Raw genomic sequence first — 22,095 nt, 5'->3', positions numbered from 1 at the left:
TTTTTTTTTCTCTAGTACAATTCACGTGTACACGTGTGTTTGTAACTCTCCTCCTGATTTTGATCTTCACTGATCTGACTTTTTCTACTACTTTTAAAGTGTTAGCTATAGTTATAGCCGGTAAGGTGTTAAGGTAGACTCCCCCGGAGAGTTTGGGGCCACTCTCTGAGCATGGGATACAAACGGGGAAGGTACATTTTACATTTTCCCTGTTGCTATACTTTGGCAGGTGGACAAGTTTATTTCAATTTTATCAGTGAATACAATCGATTACCCCTATCCCTATCCCTACTAATCCCTACTAATATTATAAATGTCAATGTAAGTTTGTTTGTTACGCTTTCACGCAAAAACTACTTAACCGATCCTCATGAAACTTTGTACACATATTCATGGAAGTGTTAGAAGTGATATAAAATACTTTTTATCCCGACATTAAGCTCGGTTCCTTTGGGAGAGGGGATGAAAGTGTTTGACAATTTTACACCATAACTCCGACAAATTATTTATGTTATATTATGTGTTTAATTTTGCCCAAACTTTGTGTAGATCTAAATGTGGTTGGAGATAGAGGACAGAACTCCTCAGCGGACAGCAGCAAACCCCTCATTTAAGGCTTAGCGAAGTTCTAAAAAAACTTAAAGTATTCAGTAGAATACTTTAAGTTTTTTTAGAACTACAACTAAATTGAACGCCACATCAAAAAACAAAATCAAACGCAGACGAAGTCGCGGGCAACAGCAAGTAATTTGTAATTGACGGCAAGATTTTGACGACCTCCACGACGCAACGGTGAGCGCTGTGAATTTAAAATTGAGGTCCCGGGTTCGAGTCCCGGCAGGACCAATTTGGGAATTTATAATTTCTGAATTTTCTCTGGTCCGATAGGAAGCGTTGGCCGTGGCTAGTTACCGACAAAGACGTACCGTTAAGCGATTTAGTTTTCCGGTATATGTCACTATGGGTATGACTACCATACTTTGAAACCGGTTCGCCCGCTTCCATCTCAGATTCCATCATCACTTATCACCAGCTGAGATTGCAGTCAATGGCTAACTTGTGATGAAATAAAAAAAAAAGGTGATTGCCAACCGGTAATTGGAAAATCCTACAAAGTAACGTCATGTTTCCATCAACGTAAGACGTGGGTGTTAAGCATAATGCACCTATAATCATAAGGGCAACCACGCTCATCAGAACGGTCAGCAACAATACTGCTTAGCGGCAGAAATAACCATGGCAGTATTACTTCAACAGATCAGCTATACCACAAGCAGCAGTACTAAAATTAATATTCATAGATACCTACTTATCTAATTAAAGAAATCCCTACTAATATTTTAAATGTGAATGTGAGTTTGTTTGTTACGCTTTCACGCGAAAACTACTGAGCCGATCTTCATGAAACTTTGTACACATATTCTTGGAAGTGTTAGAAGTATTATAGGATAATTTTTATCCCGACATTAAGCTCGGGTCCTCTGGGAGAGGGGATGAAAGTGTTTCACGATTTTACACCATAACTCCGACCAATTATAACCGATTCAAATAATTATTTTTGTGCTATAGAAGTTATAATAGATATGGTTTTAATTTTCCCCAAACTTTGTGTAGATCTGAATGTGGTTGGAGAGAGAGGACAGAACTCCTTATTTAACGCTTAGCTATACTGAATACTTTAATTTTTTTTTTTAAATTGAATGCCACATCAAGAAACAAAATCAAACGCAGACAAAGTCGCGGGCAACAGCTAGTAAGATATAAATTAAACTGATAACGTAAATATAAATTGAATCTGTGTTTCTCAGTACGGTGTCTTTTTAATTAAGGAATAGCAAGCCTCAAAGGCTACTGGGAATTCACACAAAGCTGCCAACGAACCCTCTGTAATGGGAAATGAAAATCTGTGGCGATGGCTTCGGAAAATAAATCTATCAACTCTTAATTAATTTCGTTATTTGACGACATTTCCTGTTATTCAAAGTGTTTAACTGTACCTTCAATTGATTTAATCTGCAAAGATAGAAATATATAGAGATAACTCCAGACCGCAGACGGGCCTTATAAGAAGGCTCAGAATCACTCAGCCTGCGATAGAGAGAGCTATGCTCGAAGTATCTCTACGCGCTGTGGTTTTAAGTTGGAAAGAAAGCAGTTTATTATTTCTTAATTTTCTCTGGTCTGGTCTTCGAGGCTTAGGCTGTGACCAGTTACCACCCTACCGACAAAGACAGCGTTCTGGTGCGATGTCACATAGAAACCGATCACGGTTATGCGTTGAATATTCATATAAAACAATTTTACTTTATTTAGCAAATAGCAAACCATAACATGCCTATACGTAAAAAGGCAAATGAAAATTAACACAAAATAGCATTAACGACCCGTAATAGGTTCACTTTTCAGCAGTGCAACATTCGTAGATCGTACAGCGAGTTGTATCGTCTGCAATATGCTTAATAGAGCCAGCCCTTGATGTATGGCCTTTGTACATGCATGTATAAATAATGAAAAACGCGGCGGGAATCTCAATGTAGACCCGCTATACACCCTCCGCCCTCCCAAAGGCCCGGTGCGGTCAGCAACTTATATTGCTGAGTGAATAAATACGGAGGCAAGATTTGAACGATTTTTACCACTGTTATTTATGAACACGCACTTAGCGTGTTCAATAATAATCATTTGAACCAGAGTTTGAAAAACCAATTACATACAATTACAATTAAAAACAATAAACGAAATATTACTTCACAGGCTTAAAAAGTACATTTTTATTGTCTCTGAGACTTATCCGTGAAACCGAAAACCTAATCGTTTTTGAGTAAACCAAACAAAAAAAAAAACATGTACAGCTATAACATCACATGCAAAATTAAAATCAAGTGACTCCTGTCACTTTATTAGGTCACGAAGGTACTATGCGCGTGTCGGTGTTTCATCTTTAATAGGGTTGTCGTAAGTAAACACTTAGAATGTTTTGAATTAGTTTGTATGGAAAAGTAAATATGCTTCTCTTGATTTGATATCTTTACAGGGTGATTCTTTCTTAAATATCATTAGGCACCCTTCAACAGTGTTTCGAAATTCGGTTACACGTTGTATAAAACCAAAACCACATATAGTTTCGATGTTGGCTTACAATTTAAATTCAAATTGAAATGATACAGTTACAAGTGTTGTAACAAAGTATATTTGGGTGGGTTCGATTCCCACAACTGGAAAATGTTTGTGTGATGAGCATAAGTGTTTTTCAGTGTCTGGGTGTTTATATGTATTTTCTTAGTATTTATGTATATATAATTCATAAAAATATTCATCAGTCATCTTAGTACCTATAACACAAGCTACGCTTACTTTGGGGCTAGGTGGCGATGTGTTGTATTGTCGTAGTATATTTATTTATTATTTATTTATTATATTTACACATTAATAAATCATACTTCAAGTACCACGTTTTTTTGTTATCGCAAGTACGTGTACCTTCTAGTACTGTTAGGCATTCTAATCATTTAAACTAGACAGTAAGATAACGGAGAAGCTGTGTAATATGAACAGTTTTCATCAAAACATACAGAGCTTCACTGGCAAAAGGTTACAAATAGAACTGCTTGCAGAAAAGCTAAATTTACACACTGGCTCACTAAATCGCAATTGACAGTAAATATCAATAACTTAATTTTGTCACGTGTGTTCTTCAGAAAGATTGCATTTGTGGATTACACCAGAACCACGCTCTTCGGCAATGAAGAAAAAACCAAAGAGAGAGAATAAACAAAACTTATATGATAATATAGTTACATGAAAATTTGAGGTTGATGGGGTAGCCAAGAACCTGGCCTCCGTGATGCGAGGCGGCGCACTGGTATACGCCCTCGCTCGTTCCTCCATTCTTGCGGATCACTTCTAGCGTGCCGTTGTGAGAGATCCTGGAACAACAAACGGTTGTTTACATGTTTACTCTTAGCCTAATACTATATCTACATCCTTAGCTTACTGTTCAAAGAATAACCTTAAAAATATAATAAGTACAAGATGTTCTCTACATTTCCACCCGCGTTACTTAACTTTTCACCGTGACGAAATGTTTAATGACGACGCGCATACAATACTAGAAAACGTAAACTCCTTCCCAAAGTCCCGAAATTAGTTATTGTTATCTCTTAAGCTCTGCGATCATAAAACCTGCTGTTTTGGCAATGTTTACGTTTTCTGGGTCTCAAAGATTTTTTCCATTATCGTAAATCAGAAAGAATATGGAAAACAATGTACGTTACTGACGACGTGAGCAAGAATTTAACTACCCTTATCACCAGTTTAAAAAAAAAACCAAATGACTCACATACTTCATCATCACATGAAACCATTACCCACTACAGGGCACGAGTCTCCTCCAAAAATGAGAAGGATTTAGGGCGTAGTCCACCACGCTGGCCCAGTGAAGATTGGTGGGCTTTGAGAACATTTTTAGAACTCTCAGGCATGCAGGTTTCCTCGCAATGTTTTTCTTCACCATTGAAGTTAGTGATATTTTAATTACTTAAACGATGCGTGCTGGGATTCGAACTCAGCCAAAGTCCTAACCATTGGGCTATAACCGCTTCCAGCTTGCTTGCTTTATCATTTAAAAAAATGTTTTCTGCTTCCATTGCTGTCTGAATAAAATGCATTTTGCAATCGAAATAATTGTTTCTAGTTTATAGCAATTAGTCAAGACCAAAATATACACGTATTTGTTGAGGCAGCCGTTGTCACCTTGTATATGTTCCATCGACACCAGTCCGTACGTCCACTTAAACACGTCCAGTCAGAAACTATGGAAATGTAACCAAATGAATTCACCACTCCACGACGACCGCGTCTTGTAGTAACTTAGGTACTACTTAGGTACTATCGTTGTAGGTAGTATATACCTGCAGAGCTAGCACAGGCAGGGGACAAAAATTATATAACAACTGGAAAATTTTAAAGCTGTGGGAGAAAATAAATTGTTATTCTCTCTCCGGGAAGATAATTTTCTCCTGTCCATGTTAGCCGTGCAGAGGACCCTGGTCTGGTCTTAGCTTATATATATAGCTTAGTCTTGTCATTATTGAGCTGCGTCGATGATTGGGTTAATGACGTCTTTTTTGACACTACGAATGCCCGGACTCTGTGCATACTAAATGGTTTAGAATTATGAATTCCCAAATTACTTGGTCCCAGGACCTATGCTTCATGGGAATGGCTTGGCTAATAACTATGGCACCAATCCACCATTTCCCTTTCATTGAGTAACTTTATACCATCTGAAGGGCCTGGCACGCATATTTACTTCGACATAGAGAACGTCGGCTGGAGCAATTTCCCCCCGCGTGTCAATAACTCTGAACATAGTGAACGACCTCGCTCGCTTCGGATCGTCATCGAGCGCCGGCGGCGGTCCTACAAGCAAGATGCGCGTCCACGAACATCCACCAAAACACACCCACTCAAACGCTACGCAAACCTAACGTATGAACTTACCGCTTCGGTCCGACCTGTTCCCGCGTGTCAGTTACTCTGACCAAGTTAATGGCCGGACTCACGTTGGTTGGCTATCGAGCAGCAGTGCTTGATTATCGCAGCTAACCGCGCGTACACTTTAGCACAACCAGTCAGACGCTACGCAAACGAAATTAAATGAACTTAACGCTGCGGTCTGACTTCTTCCGCGTGTACTTTGTACTGAACGGCCGAGCTCTTGTCGGATTGTCATCAAGCGGGGGCGGCGGTCGTACCAGCTAGACGTGCGTCCACGAACTTTTACTACAGCATTCGGCACACCCAACCTTTTCCGCGTGTCGTTACTCTATACCAAGTTAATCACCTAGTTCAGGTCGGATCGCAAGCAGCGGGGGCGGTCATAGCAGCAAGACGCGCGTCCACGAAGTCTACTATAGCATACGGCACACGCACTCAATCGCTACGCAAATGTAACCATATGAACTTACCGCTTCGGTCCGACCTCTTCCCGCGTGTCAGTAACTCTGTACCAAGTGAACGGGCGGGCTCGCGTCGGTTCGTCATCGAGCGGCGGGGGCGGTCGTCGCGGCTGGACGCGCGTCCATTCCGGGACGACGCACGGCAGCGACGCGTTTCGGGCTGACTGTGACCATGTTATCGGGACATCTGTACGGACAAAAATACTCCATTTAAAACATTATACGACTATTATATGAAGACTTTAATTTAAGAATTAACGATCACTTGCTTTAACGGTAAAGGAAAGCATGTCGAGGAAAGCTGCATGCCTGAGTTCTCCATAATGTTCTTAACGGCTGTGAGTTATCCAATCCGATTTTGGGCAGCGTGATGGACTACAGCCTAAAAACCCTTCCATGATGATGATGATATATAAACTGACCGTAGTCAATAACCATTTCCTGGGCTTGAGTATCGTGTCGGTTCAGAGTGTTTCGTATTTATTGGGACTATGGGCGTACCCAGCTTCTGGTCTTCTAGGTCTGAGAGGCGGCAAGTCGACCTGACTAAAAAATCCGTGGCTTTTTTGTGAAATTTTTTCATTTTTGTTAGAGTTTATACATTTTCTGTGATATTTACATATCACAGAAAATGTATAAACGTATGTTGATGATATTTTGATATTTTCCCGGAAAAGATAACTGATGAATAATTTTATAAATAATATTCAAAAATACTTATAATATACAGATAAACACCCGTAAATTAAAAATAATTCATGTTCATCACAGAAACATTTTCCAGTTTTGGAATTCGAACCCACGGCCTTGGACTCAGAAAGCAGGGTCACCACCCACTACGCCAATGGCTGTCTAAGTCTATATAATTCAGCAATGTAACGCCCTGTTTCTCTTATATATAACTTTCTGAGGAGTTGAGGACTGAGGTTGTATTTTCTCTGTTGTTATGATAAAGAAAGAGGTTATAACTTGTAAAGGGAATGCTTCGTGCCCTCCCTTAACAAGTTGGAATAACTTTATTATTTGGCTCACGCTCCACTTATCCACTCGCGCGGAAACCGGCGTGAGTAACTTAGTTTCAGGACATTGGATGCTTCAAAATGCTTGTGGCTCAATTTTTTATAGTTTATTTATGCACGTTCTTTTGACTACAATTACACACGCAGGCTAGTATTTGCAGGAGACATTTTCTTTACGGGAAAAGGAAATTTATTTTTCCACCGGAACTAGCCACAGCCGTAGCCTACTAGATGACTTGACTAGATTAGAATAAAAAAGGAAAATTCTCAATTCCCCTGCCGGGGGTTTACCTTCCCCAACAATTTTACACACTCTCCGAGCACGGGTATAATAATAACATCCAAATAATGAACATGTTATATTAAACGGGAGAAAACTTCTCCTTTTCCTTGGTACCGTGCTTTGGCAGGTGAACTAGAATATGTTTTTAATGTGTACCTACATTATTTCAATACTTTAATGAACGCTCAAGTATGGCTTTGTTTCTTAAAGAGATTTTTATCTAAGATGGGAGTTTAAAACATTCATCCCCTATGAAAACAAAATAGGTATTCGCAACTCGTGCAAAAATTATAAATTAAAATGAGCAAAGTCGTAGGCAGAAGCGATTCTAGTATTATGGGTGGCACATGTACGTAATAATATGTGGTACTTTAAACATATTAATAACACATGATAACATGTAACCCAGCGCAGGCATTGCAAATATTCACTTTATTAATAATTTTATATACAATTAATAATTATTATTTTATTTATTACCGTCATAAATATGAGACAAGTATCCTACATTTATTACATGTCGAAATTGTCATTTATATTTACGTCAAATTATTATTGTTTAATTATATTATGTGACGTGTGGTGACGGCTGTTCAGAATACAATCAAAATTTCTTTATTCATGTAGGCCTATCACAGGCACTTATGAAGCGTCCATACATATATGTTCACATAATTGTAAGGGGATGGTGATAACTTAATTCGCCAACTTAAACCTAAAGCTACGAGGGTTCCAAACGCGCCCTGGTCTAAGAAGAGCCCACAACAAACTTAGCCGGGTAATTTTTTTTTGTCTCTTGCTGTTCTACTACTACCATCTACTGCGATCGCCAAACTGTCTGCCCAGCGTGCTGATTATGGGCAATATCCTCCCCATGGGAGAGACTGTGGCGTGCATACAGGGTATGCACAGGGTATGCACTAAGCGGACAGAGGATATAAAGTGAAAAAAATCTCTAGTCCTAGGATAGGCATTGTAAGAGTTTTAAGAAGCCTACCGTTAAGTAATTATAACTCGTACTGGAGATTTTCTTCATTTTATATCATCTGCATACCCTGTTCATAACCTCTATGCACGCCACTGCGTATAGTACGTAACTTAAAGTTGCGGCTAAATCAAAAGCTTATTAAAAAACTTAAGGATAGGCATTGTAAGAGTTATAAGAAGCCTACCCTTAAGTAATTATAACTCGTACTGGTGATATTCTTAATTTTGTATGATCTGCATACCCTGTGCATACCCTCTATGCACGCCACCGGCAAGAGGAGTTCAATTCAGTTGTGGTAGTATCTTATTTTCTATCTTTAACAACTTACTACAAGTAAGGATATTTTTAAATTACTAGCGGAGTATGAGTCAATCGAGAAGATAGAATATATCTAATGCTAACATCATAATAATCGTGGGTAGCCACTTACCTACTATTATTATACGTGGTATACTAGTTGATACATACATCCATCCTCACAATCTTTCGCATTTATAATATTAGTAGGATGGTACGCATGCATTCGATCGCTGTCCCATACGCCTTGCGACTGACAGTTATTTGTGAAGAGTTACGTTCTTTATCTCCGACAATATTTATCAGATCCTTATTAAAATAAGACCATACATGCTTGATAGTATACACTTTCAAATAAGAAAAGAATGATTATTATCGGTGCAAATTTAACAGTGATATTAAGTAAAATTGATAAAAGTTTCCATCCCATTTCCCGGAGGAAACTTATTGTTTATCGGGATAAAAAGTAGCCTATATGTTGACCCGGAATATCAACTACCACTATACCAATTTTATTTAAATCCGTTCAGTAGTTTTCACGTGATGCCCGGACAGACAGACAAAAATTAAATAAAAAAGTGTTTTGGACTCAGTATCGATTATAAAGCATCCCCCGGTCAAAATTTTCAAAATATATTAAATGTACAGAAATCTTTCAGTTACAGGTTTATTATAAGTATAGATTTTAAATAACTCCGATTGACTATTTGTAGAAATTAAATGCTGTTCGTTATTCTCACTGAAACTCGAGATCGGCTGGACCGTTTTCGCTAATTCAGTTCTTTAAATGTTCGTGGAAGTCCAGGGAAGGGTTAAAACGGTAAGAAATTGTGGAATTTCAATGATTAAAAAAAAAAAAAAAAAACATGTAACGAGTAAGCAAGTAGCCTCACATTGTCTCACAGCTTATGATGTGTTGCCTGTATTTCAGCTAGTCTTATATATATAAATCAAAACAAACTTCGATTTAATGTGAAAAAAAATATTGTAATATTATTATTCAATACTTTTGATACGGTTGAGATCACTTACACATGCATACTATGTATATACGGTGTTGTTTGACAAGTCTTATGTTGGGAAAAACAACTCTACATATCCTGGAGCTAAAACGGCTCGACATAATATGCTAACAGAGAATGTTATAGGATTTATGGAATGTAATACAATGATCAATGCCCCCCCCGCGTTAACTATTAAGGATTTCGATGGTGAAGGACAAATAACATAATAATTACAAACAATAAAATTGGCGTATTGCGCAGCAATAATTCAGCTACGTAGTAACTGTTTAAATCTATACAGATGTGCCAACCGGATGTTGGATAATTTGCACCAACCAACCTGAATAGATCTTATAGGCCGCAATATAAATATGTACTCGGCCGAAAAGTGCAAACGCAATTTCAAGAAATAAATAATAAAGTTGAAATTCTTGAATAAATTAATTTTTGACGTGTTTACGAGTTCAAAACAACTTCCATCATATTAATAACGTACATTGACTATACAAATGAAAAAACATACCTAAATTGCAAAGTATTTCACTTTGACATCCACAGATACACATACAGATAATAATCTATACTATTATGTACTCCAACCTGCCTGGAGACAGAAATTCTAATTTGTCAATACCTCATGAAAGTTTTTTTTGATTTAGTGTATGATTTTTACTGTTTTTATAATAGTGTAGATGGGTCATAGTTACCAAATAAAAAATTGTTATTATTATTATGTATTATGATTATAAAGGCAAAAGGGTCTGTTTATTTTTTGTTTGTTGTCTTTGTTCGACTCAACCACAGTAACGTTCTTGGTAATGCTTTACACAGTGATAGTAAAACTTAACTTAAACAAACGAATATGCGGGCGAGAACTAGTTTAATTATGTCTGGCTGCAATTATTGTAAGTTGGGTAGAGATTGTCGACACTCGGTCTATATAGGTAAGGACGTATTTTAGTAAGTTCGCATGTCTATAACTTTTCACCCAATAGTCATCTTTTTATATAAATAAACTAATATTATTGATAAAATATAATTAACTCACATTATATTATCAAGTCATGATTATATAATGTTAGTCGAACTCTAATATGTCAAAAGATAGTAACTGCTAAGTGTCTTGCCGGCTTTTTCTCGATAAAATCTACCACAACTTGACGTTTAAAATTGTTACTTGGAATAAATAAATATAACATTTAACCGAATAAACTAATTACATTATACTTTCGTATAGCCGTAAAATTAAAAAAGCTTGTAAATCTGTCTGGTACCAAACTAATTATTGTTTAAAGTTGGCACGTCTATAAATACTGCTTGGCTCTCGTGTAGTAGTTATACAATGCTCGTGTGGTTATACAGTACCGAAAATCGTCACAGCTTGGGGGGCGCTTGGGGTACTACTGCGCAGGTCAAGGTTATATCACCTGTCCCCCTCGCACGAGTGTAGAATATACCCCCGTTCCTTTCTACACGTAGCCCACGTGATTACGACGTCCGTTTTCAGTGTGTCACCGTACCGCTCGTCATATTGGTCAATGCTAACGTGAGAAGACAGCGCGTAGAGATCCGAAAGTATCGATACTCGACTCATATCGATGTCTGATTAGTAAAGATAATTTTTATTTATCGATCGTAGACATAGCACGTAGCTAAACGGTTTAGAGGAAGGGTGGTCTCAGTTTACATTTATATCACAACAATAGCATAAAGTCTGAACGACAAGTTTAGGTTTATGTCAGTTTTACGAGCCAATAACTTTTATGTTTTTGTCGATATTATTTGGGCATTAAATAGTAAATTTGTTATAGATTTTAACTGGGATTTAAGCTCCTTTAAATGTAGCTAGGAACTATGTACCTACCTAATCAGACGTGGCATGTTTTGTTTTCTGAAACTTCTGAATTAACTTTGCAAATGACATTCGCAATGTTACAAATCGCACTAGAAGACCAATTTAGATAAGTTGCTCAGGTTTGGGAGAGAAAAGTGAAGATAATTATAATATGCAACATTTTCGTTGCGATTTCGATCTTACATTTTACTTGATATTTTTAAAGCGATACCAAAATGGAGTAGATTATGGTTTCGGCATTTTACTACACGAATTTTGGTCCTTAATCCAGCAGTGGACTTTATTGCAAGTCATTATGATGATGAAATCCGATATTTCGTCGATTTAACTAAGATCAAAATAAAGTATTTACATTTTCTCATCATGCAAATCCCTAGTGGTCTTATGCAGGCTGGCAGGATCACGACTACAAAGGCATCTGAAATTTACTATACAATTTACAACGACGACGACTGACGGGCGCGGTGGGCAGCGACCCTGCTTTCTGAGTCCTAGGCCGTGGGTTCGATGCCCACAACTGGAAAATGGTTGTGTTATGAACATGATTGTTTTTCAGTATCTGGGTGTTTATCTGTATATTATAAGTATTTATGAGTATTATATTCATAAAAATATTCAACAGCTATCTTAGTACCCATAACACAAGCTACGCTTACTTTGGGGCTAGATGGCGATGTGTGTATTGTCGTAGTATATTTATATAAATTATATATTTTTATTTTATATTAAAATGGACAGGAGCATGTTAGGTTTAAAGGTAAAAGACCGAGTAAGTAACAAGAAGATTCGAAAGAAAACCAAACTAGTAGATGTAAAGAAAAGGATAAGAATTTTGAAATGAAATTGGGCAGGACATGTTTGCCGGTTGCAACCACAGAGATGGACCAAGAAAGTGACTGAGTGGGTTCCAAGAAATGAAACGAGGAAAAGAGGGCGACCAAGAAAGAGGTGGCGAGATATTTTCCATCAGAGGTGTGGACCGGACTGGATGCGAAAGGCTCGCGACAGAAAACTTTGGCGAGACTTGGGGGAGGCCTACGCCGTAGAGGCGACTTAAACGTAAATGTATTTTTAGTGAATGTAAAGTTATTTGTAATAAAAATATGTGAAATATAAATGTAATACGTTTTAGAAATAAAGGCTTTTTAATTTTATTTTATTTTATTTATATTTTATATATTTTGATGTCTACTCGATACTGTTGAAGTCGAGTTATGCATGTATCGATATTTTATCAGCACACGAATCCCTAGTGTGTTGGAAAACGTTTGCTATGTGGCTGTGTGAGTCACGCACACATAATTCGCGTGTAATTACGATGTTTTTGTGATGCATTATTACACGGCCCCGCGTCTGTAGTATTTGGGGGAATGCGGAAGGTTTTATTTATTCTGTAGAATGAAAATGAAGAGCAATTTTTCGGCCATTTTATAGACATTTCTCAGCCTTGTTGTGTCACAGTATTTTACAGTTAGCCTAAAAATTTATTTTTGTAACATATTAAATCATTTTTTTTTTACAACTGCCTCAAACTTAGTTTCTCCCTTGGCAAAGTGTCATAAATGGTTTCAGCGTCTAATTCATTTAATTTTTAACTAAGTAGTTCTTATTATTTACTGGTTACATAGGCTTTAATTTTACATTGGCGTAACATTAATTGAAGTGGTGATACCTAGCCTAGTAGTTAGAGCATCTGCCTTCCTTTCAGAAAGACCGATTCTATCTCCGGCACGCTTTAAACTTTCGGAGTTATATGCTTTTTTAATTTAAGGAAATCAAATATCACTTAGTGTTGAACGGTGAAGGAAAACATCGTGAGGAAACCTGCATGCCTGAGAGTTCTCCATTATGTTCTCAAAGGTATGTGAAGTCCGCCAATCCGCACTTGGCCAACGTGGTGGACTACGGTATTAAGCCCTTCTTCTTCTTCTTCGCTATGTCATATTCCACACTTGGTTTGCTTGCCTTTTTGTACTTGGAAACTTCTTCTCCGCAAGACTTGAAAGCAAACCCATTTATCATCAGCGTGGGTTAACGTGCTCTCCAAAGGACCACAACATCGCGCCACCTTTTTTTTTTAATTTATAGACTGCAATCACATCTGATGGTAAGTGATGATGCAGCCTAAGATAAGGCGCGCTTGTCTAAAAGATGCCTATTCACTCTTGATTTGAAGGTAACCAGACGACATCTAACTTTATAACTCCGTGCTGTTACTGAGAATTTTTAACAGAAAAATAAAATGCGTAACGGTTACTGGCTCGGGCGAGCCATAATAAAAGGGTCAGTAGATTTCCCAGCGATGCCGCCACTATATCACTCGGGACCTAAGATGTCGAGTATTAAAAAATGAGGTTTAAGTATCTATATATTTAAAAATCTATGTTCTTCACATCTAAAATAATATATGGTTACTTTACCATATTTCTGACTAAATTGATATCCGCTATACATTGGCTGTACAAAATCTAGACTGAAAAAGGTACACAGTTTAATAAGGTTGTTTGCATGAAATACTGTATACCTTATAATACCAAGGACTAACTGATTATATATTTCGGTTATGTATAATTTTTTTTTAATTATGTAAAAATTGTTTTTTTTTAAGTATGTTTTAGTTAAGTGATGAAACTTTCACGTAGCATTTTGAGTCGCGTTTAAGATTGCAACTTTTAGAAATCGAATCCGGCCACACTCTTATTGTGAATGCAAGTAAAGGTACAACAAACGCGCGTATAAAAAGGACACAAATATCTATCTAAAAATACGTTAATAATATCGCTCTTACCCACCCCTCACAATACTAATGTAGGTATAAGTATTTTCCCATTTTCCTTCCCTTGCGCACGTACTTGTCATCTCCCTAAAGCTATTTTTTACGCGAGGGCAAACTGCAGCCCTCAAATTTAACCCCAAACTTGGGGATATTCTTCAATCTCATTCAATCTATCAACATGGCGAAATTTATCACGGTAATTATTATCTGTGCTTTCGACATCCGTCTTGAAATTTTCCATTATGGCATCGCTGACTCAGAAAAGTTCCTGATTTTGGAGCCATACATAAAAATAGCAAAATTGTATAAATGAATGAATAAATTCCACATAAGTCAGAACAGCGAGACGCCTTGGACGGTGGCGTCTTTGTGAAGTTGACATGCAGTCAGCACGTATACAGCACTTTCGTAGTGCTTTTCATCTACGTTTCTGATACATTCCTACAGTGCTAAGGTTTCGAACGCTCTTCCGGCATCTGTTTCCTGATACATACAACTTGAATGCCTTCAAGGCAAGAGTGAATAGGTATTCTCTAGGCAAGCGCGCCCCAACTTAGACTGCATCATTGCTTCAGGTAAAATGCCTGTTGGAAACCAATGATTTCACGACCTCCCTGGTGCAACGGTGAGCGCTGTGAACTTACGTAGGGACAATTTGGGATTTTATAATTTCTGAATTTTCTCTGGTCTGGTCTGGTGGGAGGCTTTGGCCGTGGCTAGTTACCATCCTACCGACAAAGACGTGCCGCTAAGCGATTTAGTGTACTGGTGCGACGTCGCGTAGAAACTAATATGGCATGACTATCATACGCCCTAACAGGTTAGCCCGCTGTCTTTGACTGCATCACCACTAACGGTAAGAGCGGTCAAGGGTTTTACCGGCTGCATAGAACGGAATTTTTAGCTAAAATAATTCTTACTTAAATCCATAAACCGATTGGTGCAGTGGAAAATGTTTGTGTGATGAACAGGAATGTTTTTCAGTGTCTGGGTGTTTATTTGTATATTATTCATAAAAATATTCATTAGTCACCCAAAAACAAGCTACCCTTATTTTGGGGCAAGATGGCGATGTGTGTATTGTCGTACTAGGTATATTATATTATATTATAAACTAGAATTTAATTGAATTGATAAAATAGTATAATATATAATAATCCTGTACATGTTTGTCACTCAACTCCGCCAGCCGTTGAGGTGGTAGGTACAGCTTTATGATAGCTAGCTTATGATAATTTGGGATCCCATCAAAAGAAATGAGATCGCATTCAAGAAACCAAAGGCAAAGCTGGTAAGATTTTTATAATGCCGCATTGCGGAAATGAATCGCAGTAATTCTAATACAATGACATGCAAATCCAGTGAGATGAGAATGAATTCACATAATGTATTCAACAACAAATATTATTCTGATGCCGAATGATATATTACTTAGTATAATTCGGCCGGGCGTTTGGCGAATAGTCAGACATGCGTTATTTGATGTAACATTAACATAATCATCAACATTTTATTGTACACTTTCTCATTGGACTGAATTTTTTTGTGCTAACGGTGCACTGTCACAGTGACGTCCTGGATTTAAATCCCGGTTCAAGCCAAAAATCATAAGCTATTTTATTACTCATGCGGGATAAGTAGTATCTTAGTACTCGCTGTTGCGGTTGAAAAAGAGCTGTTTGCCCATTTTAAAATGACGCGTGAGTTTTTTCGTAAATGAAACTGTTATTTGAGTTACGCAAATTATACTTAGCACACGCAAACTATCCTTGTCGCACGCAAAATGACGTTGACAACATCGCACGGGTTGCAGATACTATTTATAATATGATTCCTAAGGTGATTTTGGACCTGCCAATGCACAAGTTTAAAGAATTTGTTAAAACACATTTATTAGAGCGAGGTTACTATACAATTGATGAATTTTTTAATGACAAGGTTGCTTGGAAGCATCCGGCTCCGCTTTCAGCTCTCACAAGATAGAAAAATGAATGTTAAAATACAAAATGTAAATTGTTGATGTTGGAAAAGAGCAACTGCTGAGTTTCTTGCCGGCTTCTTCTCGGTAGAATCTGCCTTCCGAACCGGTGGTAGAATCACTACAAACAGACAGACTTGACGTTTCAAAAGTGCTTATATTAGGCCTACTTGAAATAAATGAATTTTGAATTTGAATTTGAATTTATTTGACGTGTTCAAATTGTTCAAATGCGACAATTTATTTGTACGAAAGTAAAAATAATTAATTAATATTGAGCTGTTTAATTATTCTTATATTTTGTTAATTTATATTAATTAATTTGTATTTATTGTTTGAAGTATATTTGTTTCTTTTTTTTAAACTTTTCATCCGTTTGTTGGGACTTGGGATTTTGTGCCCACATTTATCTCAGCATTTGTAATTAAAAATAGTATCTGCAACCCGTGCGATGTTGTCGATTGCCCACGAGAGCGAAGTTTGCTCGAGTTATCGCACTTGTTGCACAATATACTATTGTGTTCTTTAAAAGAATTTTCAGTAGCAGCCCGATTAGTAAATTGGTGTTGTCAACCCCCAAGCCTCGGAGAGCACATTAAACCTTCAGTCCCGGTTAATATCACTAACTTGCTACTAATCCGGATGTGCTAATACAAGTAAGGTTGTGTGATTCCGAGAGGTGTGTTAATGTTGGGCGGAGGCGACGGCCGTCACTGCTGGAAGTACCGATTGGGCGGACAAATTTATTAAAAGTGGCACCAATGACGCGAGCCCTCCGCATCCTGAACGTCATATCAGAGCAAAGTGATTTGTATTGTTGCGCTCTGGGTGAATTCCCAAGGATCGCAATGTGGGTTATTTGTTGCGGAAAAAGATAATTAAATAGCAGGATATAGCATAAGTATGTTAAGATTATTTTTTATAAAAAGCTACACTATCGCATTAGGTTTAAGTTATTCTGTAATGATAGTGTTAGAATAAGAATATAAATAAATAAGAATTTATCCAGCAGTTGGACGTCAAAATCGGCGTCGTAACTTTAGATGGTGCCTAACATCGTTAAGATAATTAAAAATTAATAATAATAATAAGTAATGATAATTAATAATAAGATTGTGTTTTTTTTTTCTAGGATTCACCTAAATCACTAGGCATACGATTAATAGGTTTACCGAATTTTAAAACAGAACTGTCAGAATTTCCTTGCTTCAATTCGATCTTCATCAAATATTAAGATATAAAGTAGAGTCCCTGAACCCTTGTTGTAAAGTTAAGCAAGTAAATAATTTACGCGTGTTCGCCGACACCCTCACGTGCTGGAGGGGGGGGGTCTTGGCAATGGAAGGAGGACGCCATCGATTATTATCAATTGTACACATGCGTATGGTATTTAGGTGATAAGCCAGTGTAAATATTTACTAATTTAAAAAAAAGTGATCGCGACTAGAATTGCGTTATACTATGTCAAATTTTGCATTATATATTCGGAGTGAATCATACTTTTCTTAAGGAGATACACTGCTTTGAAATATGAAGCAGAGGTATGTTTGGAATATTTTTGATGTTACTTAAATCGTATTTTGACCCGCGAGATGAACTTATATTTTTTTTAAAATAATATTTAGTTTAATAAGTAATCGGCGAACGAGAAAGCATAGATAGCTTCTTAAAATATTCGTATGTGGTATAATATTTATTTATTAGTTTATTTATTGTTATTAGGTACACAAAACAGGTAATAACTAAAGGTTGATCTAATTATAAATAGTAATACCAAGTTTTGTTCTAAGCTAAAACCCCAAAAAACCCAAAAACCCCTTGGAACTAAATTTAAAAAATGTAACAAAAAAAATTAATTTAAAGTTGTAACTAAAAGTAAAAAAATAAATATGACAGACCATATTATTTATATCATAGATTCCAGACAGACCTCAAAATGCTACTGATAATTATTTTGACTTATTTTTATTCCTCATTTGTAACGAGAAGTTATGGTTATGACTTGACTTAGTCTTGACTTTTGTTTTAAGATTACAGGCCACTGAAGTTTGCAAGAGTTTATCCGCAAACATGTCCGCCTGAATAAAAACTAATGTAAACAACAAAAGAAAACGTTTTCTGGTAAAATATAATATTGGTTACAATACAATAATGCTGTATTGAGGTTGAGAAAAACTGCCTATCCCAATATTAGTTTGGACAAAATATATCCGATATATATACGATCGACGTTCGATCCTTATGTTTAACATGGTACTAATAGGTACATCTAATTCTTCTGTACAAGTGTTTGTCACATCGCTCCTCCTGAGCAGCTGGACCGATTTTGATTACATTTTGTGTGTATATTTCAATGGGTCCCTGGTTGGTTCGAAAACACGATTGGACGCGTTAGGTCGCGCTGCTTTTCCAGGAAGGATGACATCTGCCGGATCCGCAGTAATAAACATTAATTTATGACTAATGATACGTAACACTTAAGTATATTAATATTGTCAAAACATCTGCTAATTAAAAGGAGATACTTCCTACTTACTTTCTATATACTTCTTACCTTTTAGAACTTCTCCTTCTTTTTTTGGAGTTTAGCAAATTAAGCTTTGTTTTTATATCATATAATGGATACCAGCGTAGTGATAACTTCCTTAAAGACACTATTATTTCATGCGTATTTTCAAAACTAAATAGTTTCGATGATTCGCATCCCTCAGACAGTGGTGTATTTAGTGTTGGACTAAAGTAGGCAAGAGACAAGTAATGTTGAATGGTAAAAATTAAATTTAAAAAAATAATCTTTGTTTGTTGCCTTCACACATAAATAAAATGTATATATTTGAAATGCTCGCCACACTCGCTTAATTTTTTGGTTATCCCTATCCCTACTAATATTATAAATGTTTATGTAAGTTTGTTTGTTACGCTTTCACGCAAAAAATACTTAATCGATCCTTATGAAACTTTGTACACATATTCTTGGAAGTGTTAGAAGTAATATAGGATACTTTTTATCCCGACATTAAGCTCGGTTCCTTTGGGAGAGGGGATGAAAGTGTTTGACGATTTTACACCATAACTCCGACAAATTATAACCGATTCAAATAATTATTTTTGTACTATAGAGGTTATAATATGTATTTAATTTTGCTCAAACTTTGTGTAGATCTGATAAATGTGGTTGGAGATAGAGGACAGAACTCCTCAGCGAACAGCAGCGAACCCCTCATTTAAGGCTTAGCGATACTGAATACTTTAATTTTTTTTAGAACTAAAACTAAATTGAATGCCACATAAAAAAAACAAAATAAAACGCAGATGAAGTCGCTGGCAACAGCTAGTTTTTAATAAATGAATGCTCTACACCGCATTTGTTACACTGTGGTTGTTCAGAGTCCCGTAGCGACAGCTGGTGGTAAGAAGAAAAGATTAATGTCAGTCCGTGTTTGCTTGGACCCGCCTTTCTTGGGAGCTCACCAAGACGTGTTTGCGTCGGAATTAGTTGAACACTAGCTTACGCATGCAGATCTCATCAGAATCCTCATTCAGCCATTATTGTATGCAGTGCATTTGTCCATAAACAGCGAAAATGCCCCGCGCACATCTCACTTTACACACGCGGAATGTAGCTGGCTCACAAACTACTCTCATTTTCACATCTTATGGTGAACGCTTAGGTAAAATAATTACTGTCCTCTGCTAAATTATATAAAGTGTGTACCCGTTTGTTCGAGAAACCATTCTAAATTGGATTGCTTTTTGATGCTTCAATATTAGTTGTGTACACGGTTTCTGTATGTTCTTAACTCTGTGGTTTCGTATGGATTTAACAGTTTATTTGGTAGCAACTATCCACAGTGGCTAGCTAAATTTGGTGTCAGTTGAGATACAGAATCTGCCTGCAGGTCCTTTTTAGGTGCATCCTTAGTTGATGTTGTTAAGTATTTTAGGTTCAGTTGCGGTTCTATAGACTGTAATAACATAAAATTAACATAATAAATAAATATACTACGCCAATACACACACCGCCATCTAGTCCCAAAGTAAGCGTAGCTTGTGTTATGGGTACTAAGATAACTGATGAATATTTTTATGAATAATATACATAAATACTTATAATATACAGATAAACACCCAGACACTGGGAAAAACTTATGTTCATCACACAAACATTTTCCAGTTGTGGGAATCGAACCCACGGCCTTGGACTCAGAAAGCAGGGTCGCTGCCCACTGCGCCAATCGGCCAAAGCGCCAATATCAACTTCGTACTGGCATAGTATTACAAAGTATTATAAGTTAAACTACGCTATCAAAGTTATGAGAGCGTAAAATATGATCCAAGTGTCAAATGATACTAATAACACCTTGAACGCGGAAAAAAGAGGTGTCACTGCAATATGGGCCGGTCGGATTTCGTTTGTCACTAATTTTTAGGGTTCCGTACCTCAAAACTGCTTGAATGAATGAATGATTTATTTATTTCTTCACATTACTTACGTTTTACTTATAACTCTTACTGGAGATTTTCTTCTTTTTATATCATCTGCATACTCTGTGCATAACTTACGTACACACATTCGCTTGTACAATATTTATAATATCAGTGTAATGATAAGTAAAACTTAATTTACTTTCTATCCTGTACATCAATGAATAACAGAATTTTAAATTATATACGGAACCCTCAGAGCGGAATTATTTTTTAACTTGGCCGTCTTTTTTATATTATGTTGCAACAAAAAATTATATCACACGCAGCGATATTAATACGGGGCAGGTGATATCATGACATACCCATTTTCCCACTAGTTGTCCACATTTAAATAGATTTCGCACGCGTCTTTGCTTGCATGCTTTATTTGACACACCCTGTCGACTGTAATTCATACAGAGTTAATTTTTTTGAATTGTAGCGAAATGTATCTAGACATACATATACATGTAACATAATTTAGAAAGCGGTGATAGTCTAGTGGTTAAGAATTCGGGCGGACAGAGTTCAACCCTGGCACGCAACTTTAAGTTTTCGGAGTTATGTGCGTTATAAGCATTTAATATCACTTACTTTAACGGTAAAGGAAACCAAGGAATCTTGCAGCCTGAGAGTTCTTCATACTGTTTTCAAAGGATTGTGAAGTCCACCAATCCGCACTGGGCCAACGTGGTGGACTACGGCCTTAACCCACTGTGGGAGGAGATCCGTGCGCTGTAGTAGGCCGGTAATGGGTTGATACGATGATGATCATGTTATAATAAGACTCTCCACCGTTCGGTTACTCTCGGTTTTCCTAATTCTAAGAGATCGCTTCTAAGCGAGAAGGCCGCCATATTTTTTGAATGTCTCCTTTTACTGTCTATGTCATTTTCTTTTTTTGTTGTGCAAATAAGTATAAACAAATCCTTTAGACTCAGCATCGTCATGTAGTATCTGCGTGTAATCCCTACTAATATTATAAATGTGAATGTAAGTTTGTTTGTTACGCTTTCACGCAAAAACTACTTAACCGATACTCATGAAACTTTGTACACATATTCTTGGAATTGTTAGAAGTAATATAGGTTATTTTTTATTCCGACATTAAGCTCGGTTCCTTTGGGAGAGGGGGCTGAAAGTGTTTGACGATTTTACACCATAACTCCGACAAATTATAACCGATTAAATAATATTTTTTTTACTATAGAGGTAATAATATGTGTTTAGTTTTGCCCAAACTGTGGTTGGAGATAGTGGACAGAACTCCTCAGCGGACAGCAGCAAGCGCCTCAATTAAGGCTTAGCGATACTGAATGTTTTTTAGACCTACAACTAAATTTAATGCGACATCAAAAAACAAAATCAAACGCAGACGAAGTCGCGGGCAACAGCTAGTATAAAATAATCTATTTGCACAGCTGAATTCATACACTTCAAATTATATGCATTTACAATTTAACGCACA

General features: G+C 36.9%; 1 protein-coding gene across 2 annotated transcripts in view; it reads right to left on the bottom strand.

Annotated features, from left to right (window-relative positions):
• The window catches only part of LOC120627093 (protogenin A-like), a 147,573-nt gene that overhangs the window by 35,392 nt on the left and 90,086 nt on the right, over window positions 1-22,095 (bottom strand). For both annotated transcript variants that reach the window (XR_005658886.1, XM_039894940.1), the window contains exons 2-3: window positions 5,970-6,147; window positions 3,799-3,926 (exon numbers count right to left, since the gene is read on the bottom strand). Coding sequence is in view for 1 of the 2 variants with exons in the window: in XM_039894940.1 (XP_039750874.1) it covers window positions 3,799-3,926; window positions 5,970-6,147 (306 nt within the window). In the remaining variant the exon portion in view is untranslated. The remainder of the gene's footprint in view (window positions 1-3,798; window positions 3,927-5,969; window positions 6,148-22,095) is intronic.

This window comes from Pararge aegeria, chromosome 10 (genome assembly GCF_905163445.1).
Source record: "Pararge aegeria chromosome 10, ilParAegt1.1, whole genome shotgun sequence".
Classification (NCBI taxonomy): domain Eukaryota; kingdom Metazoa; phylum Arthropoda; class Insecta; order Lepidoptera; family Nymphalidae; genus Pararge; species Pararge aegeria.
This window is presented reverse-complemented; position numbering and strand designations above follow the sequence as displayed.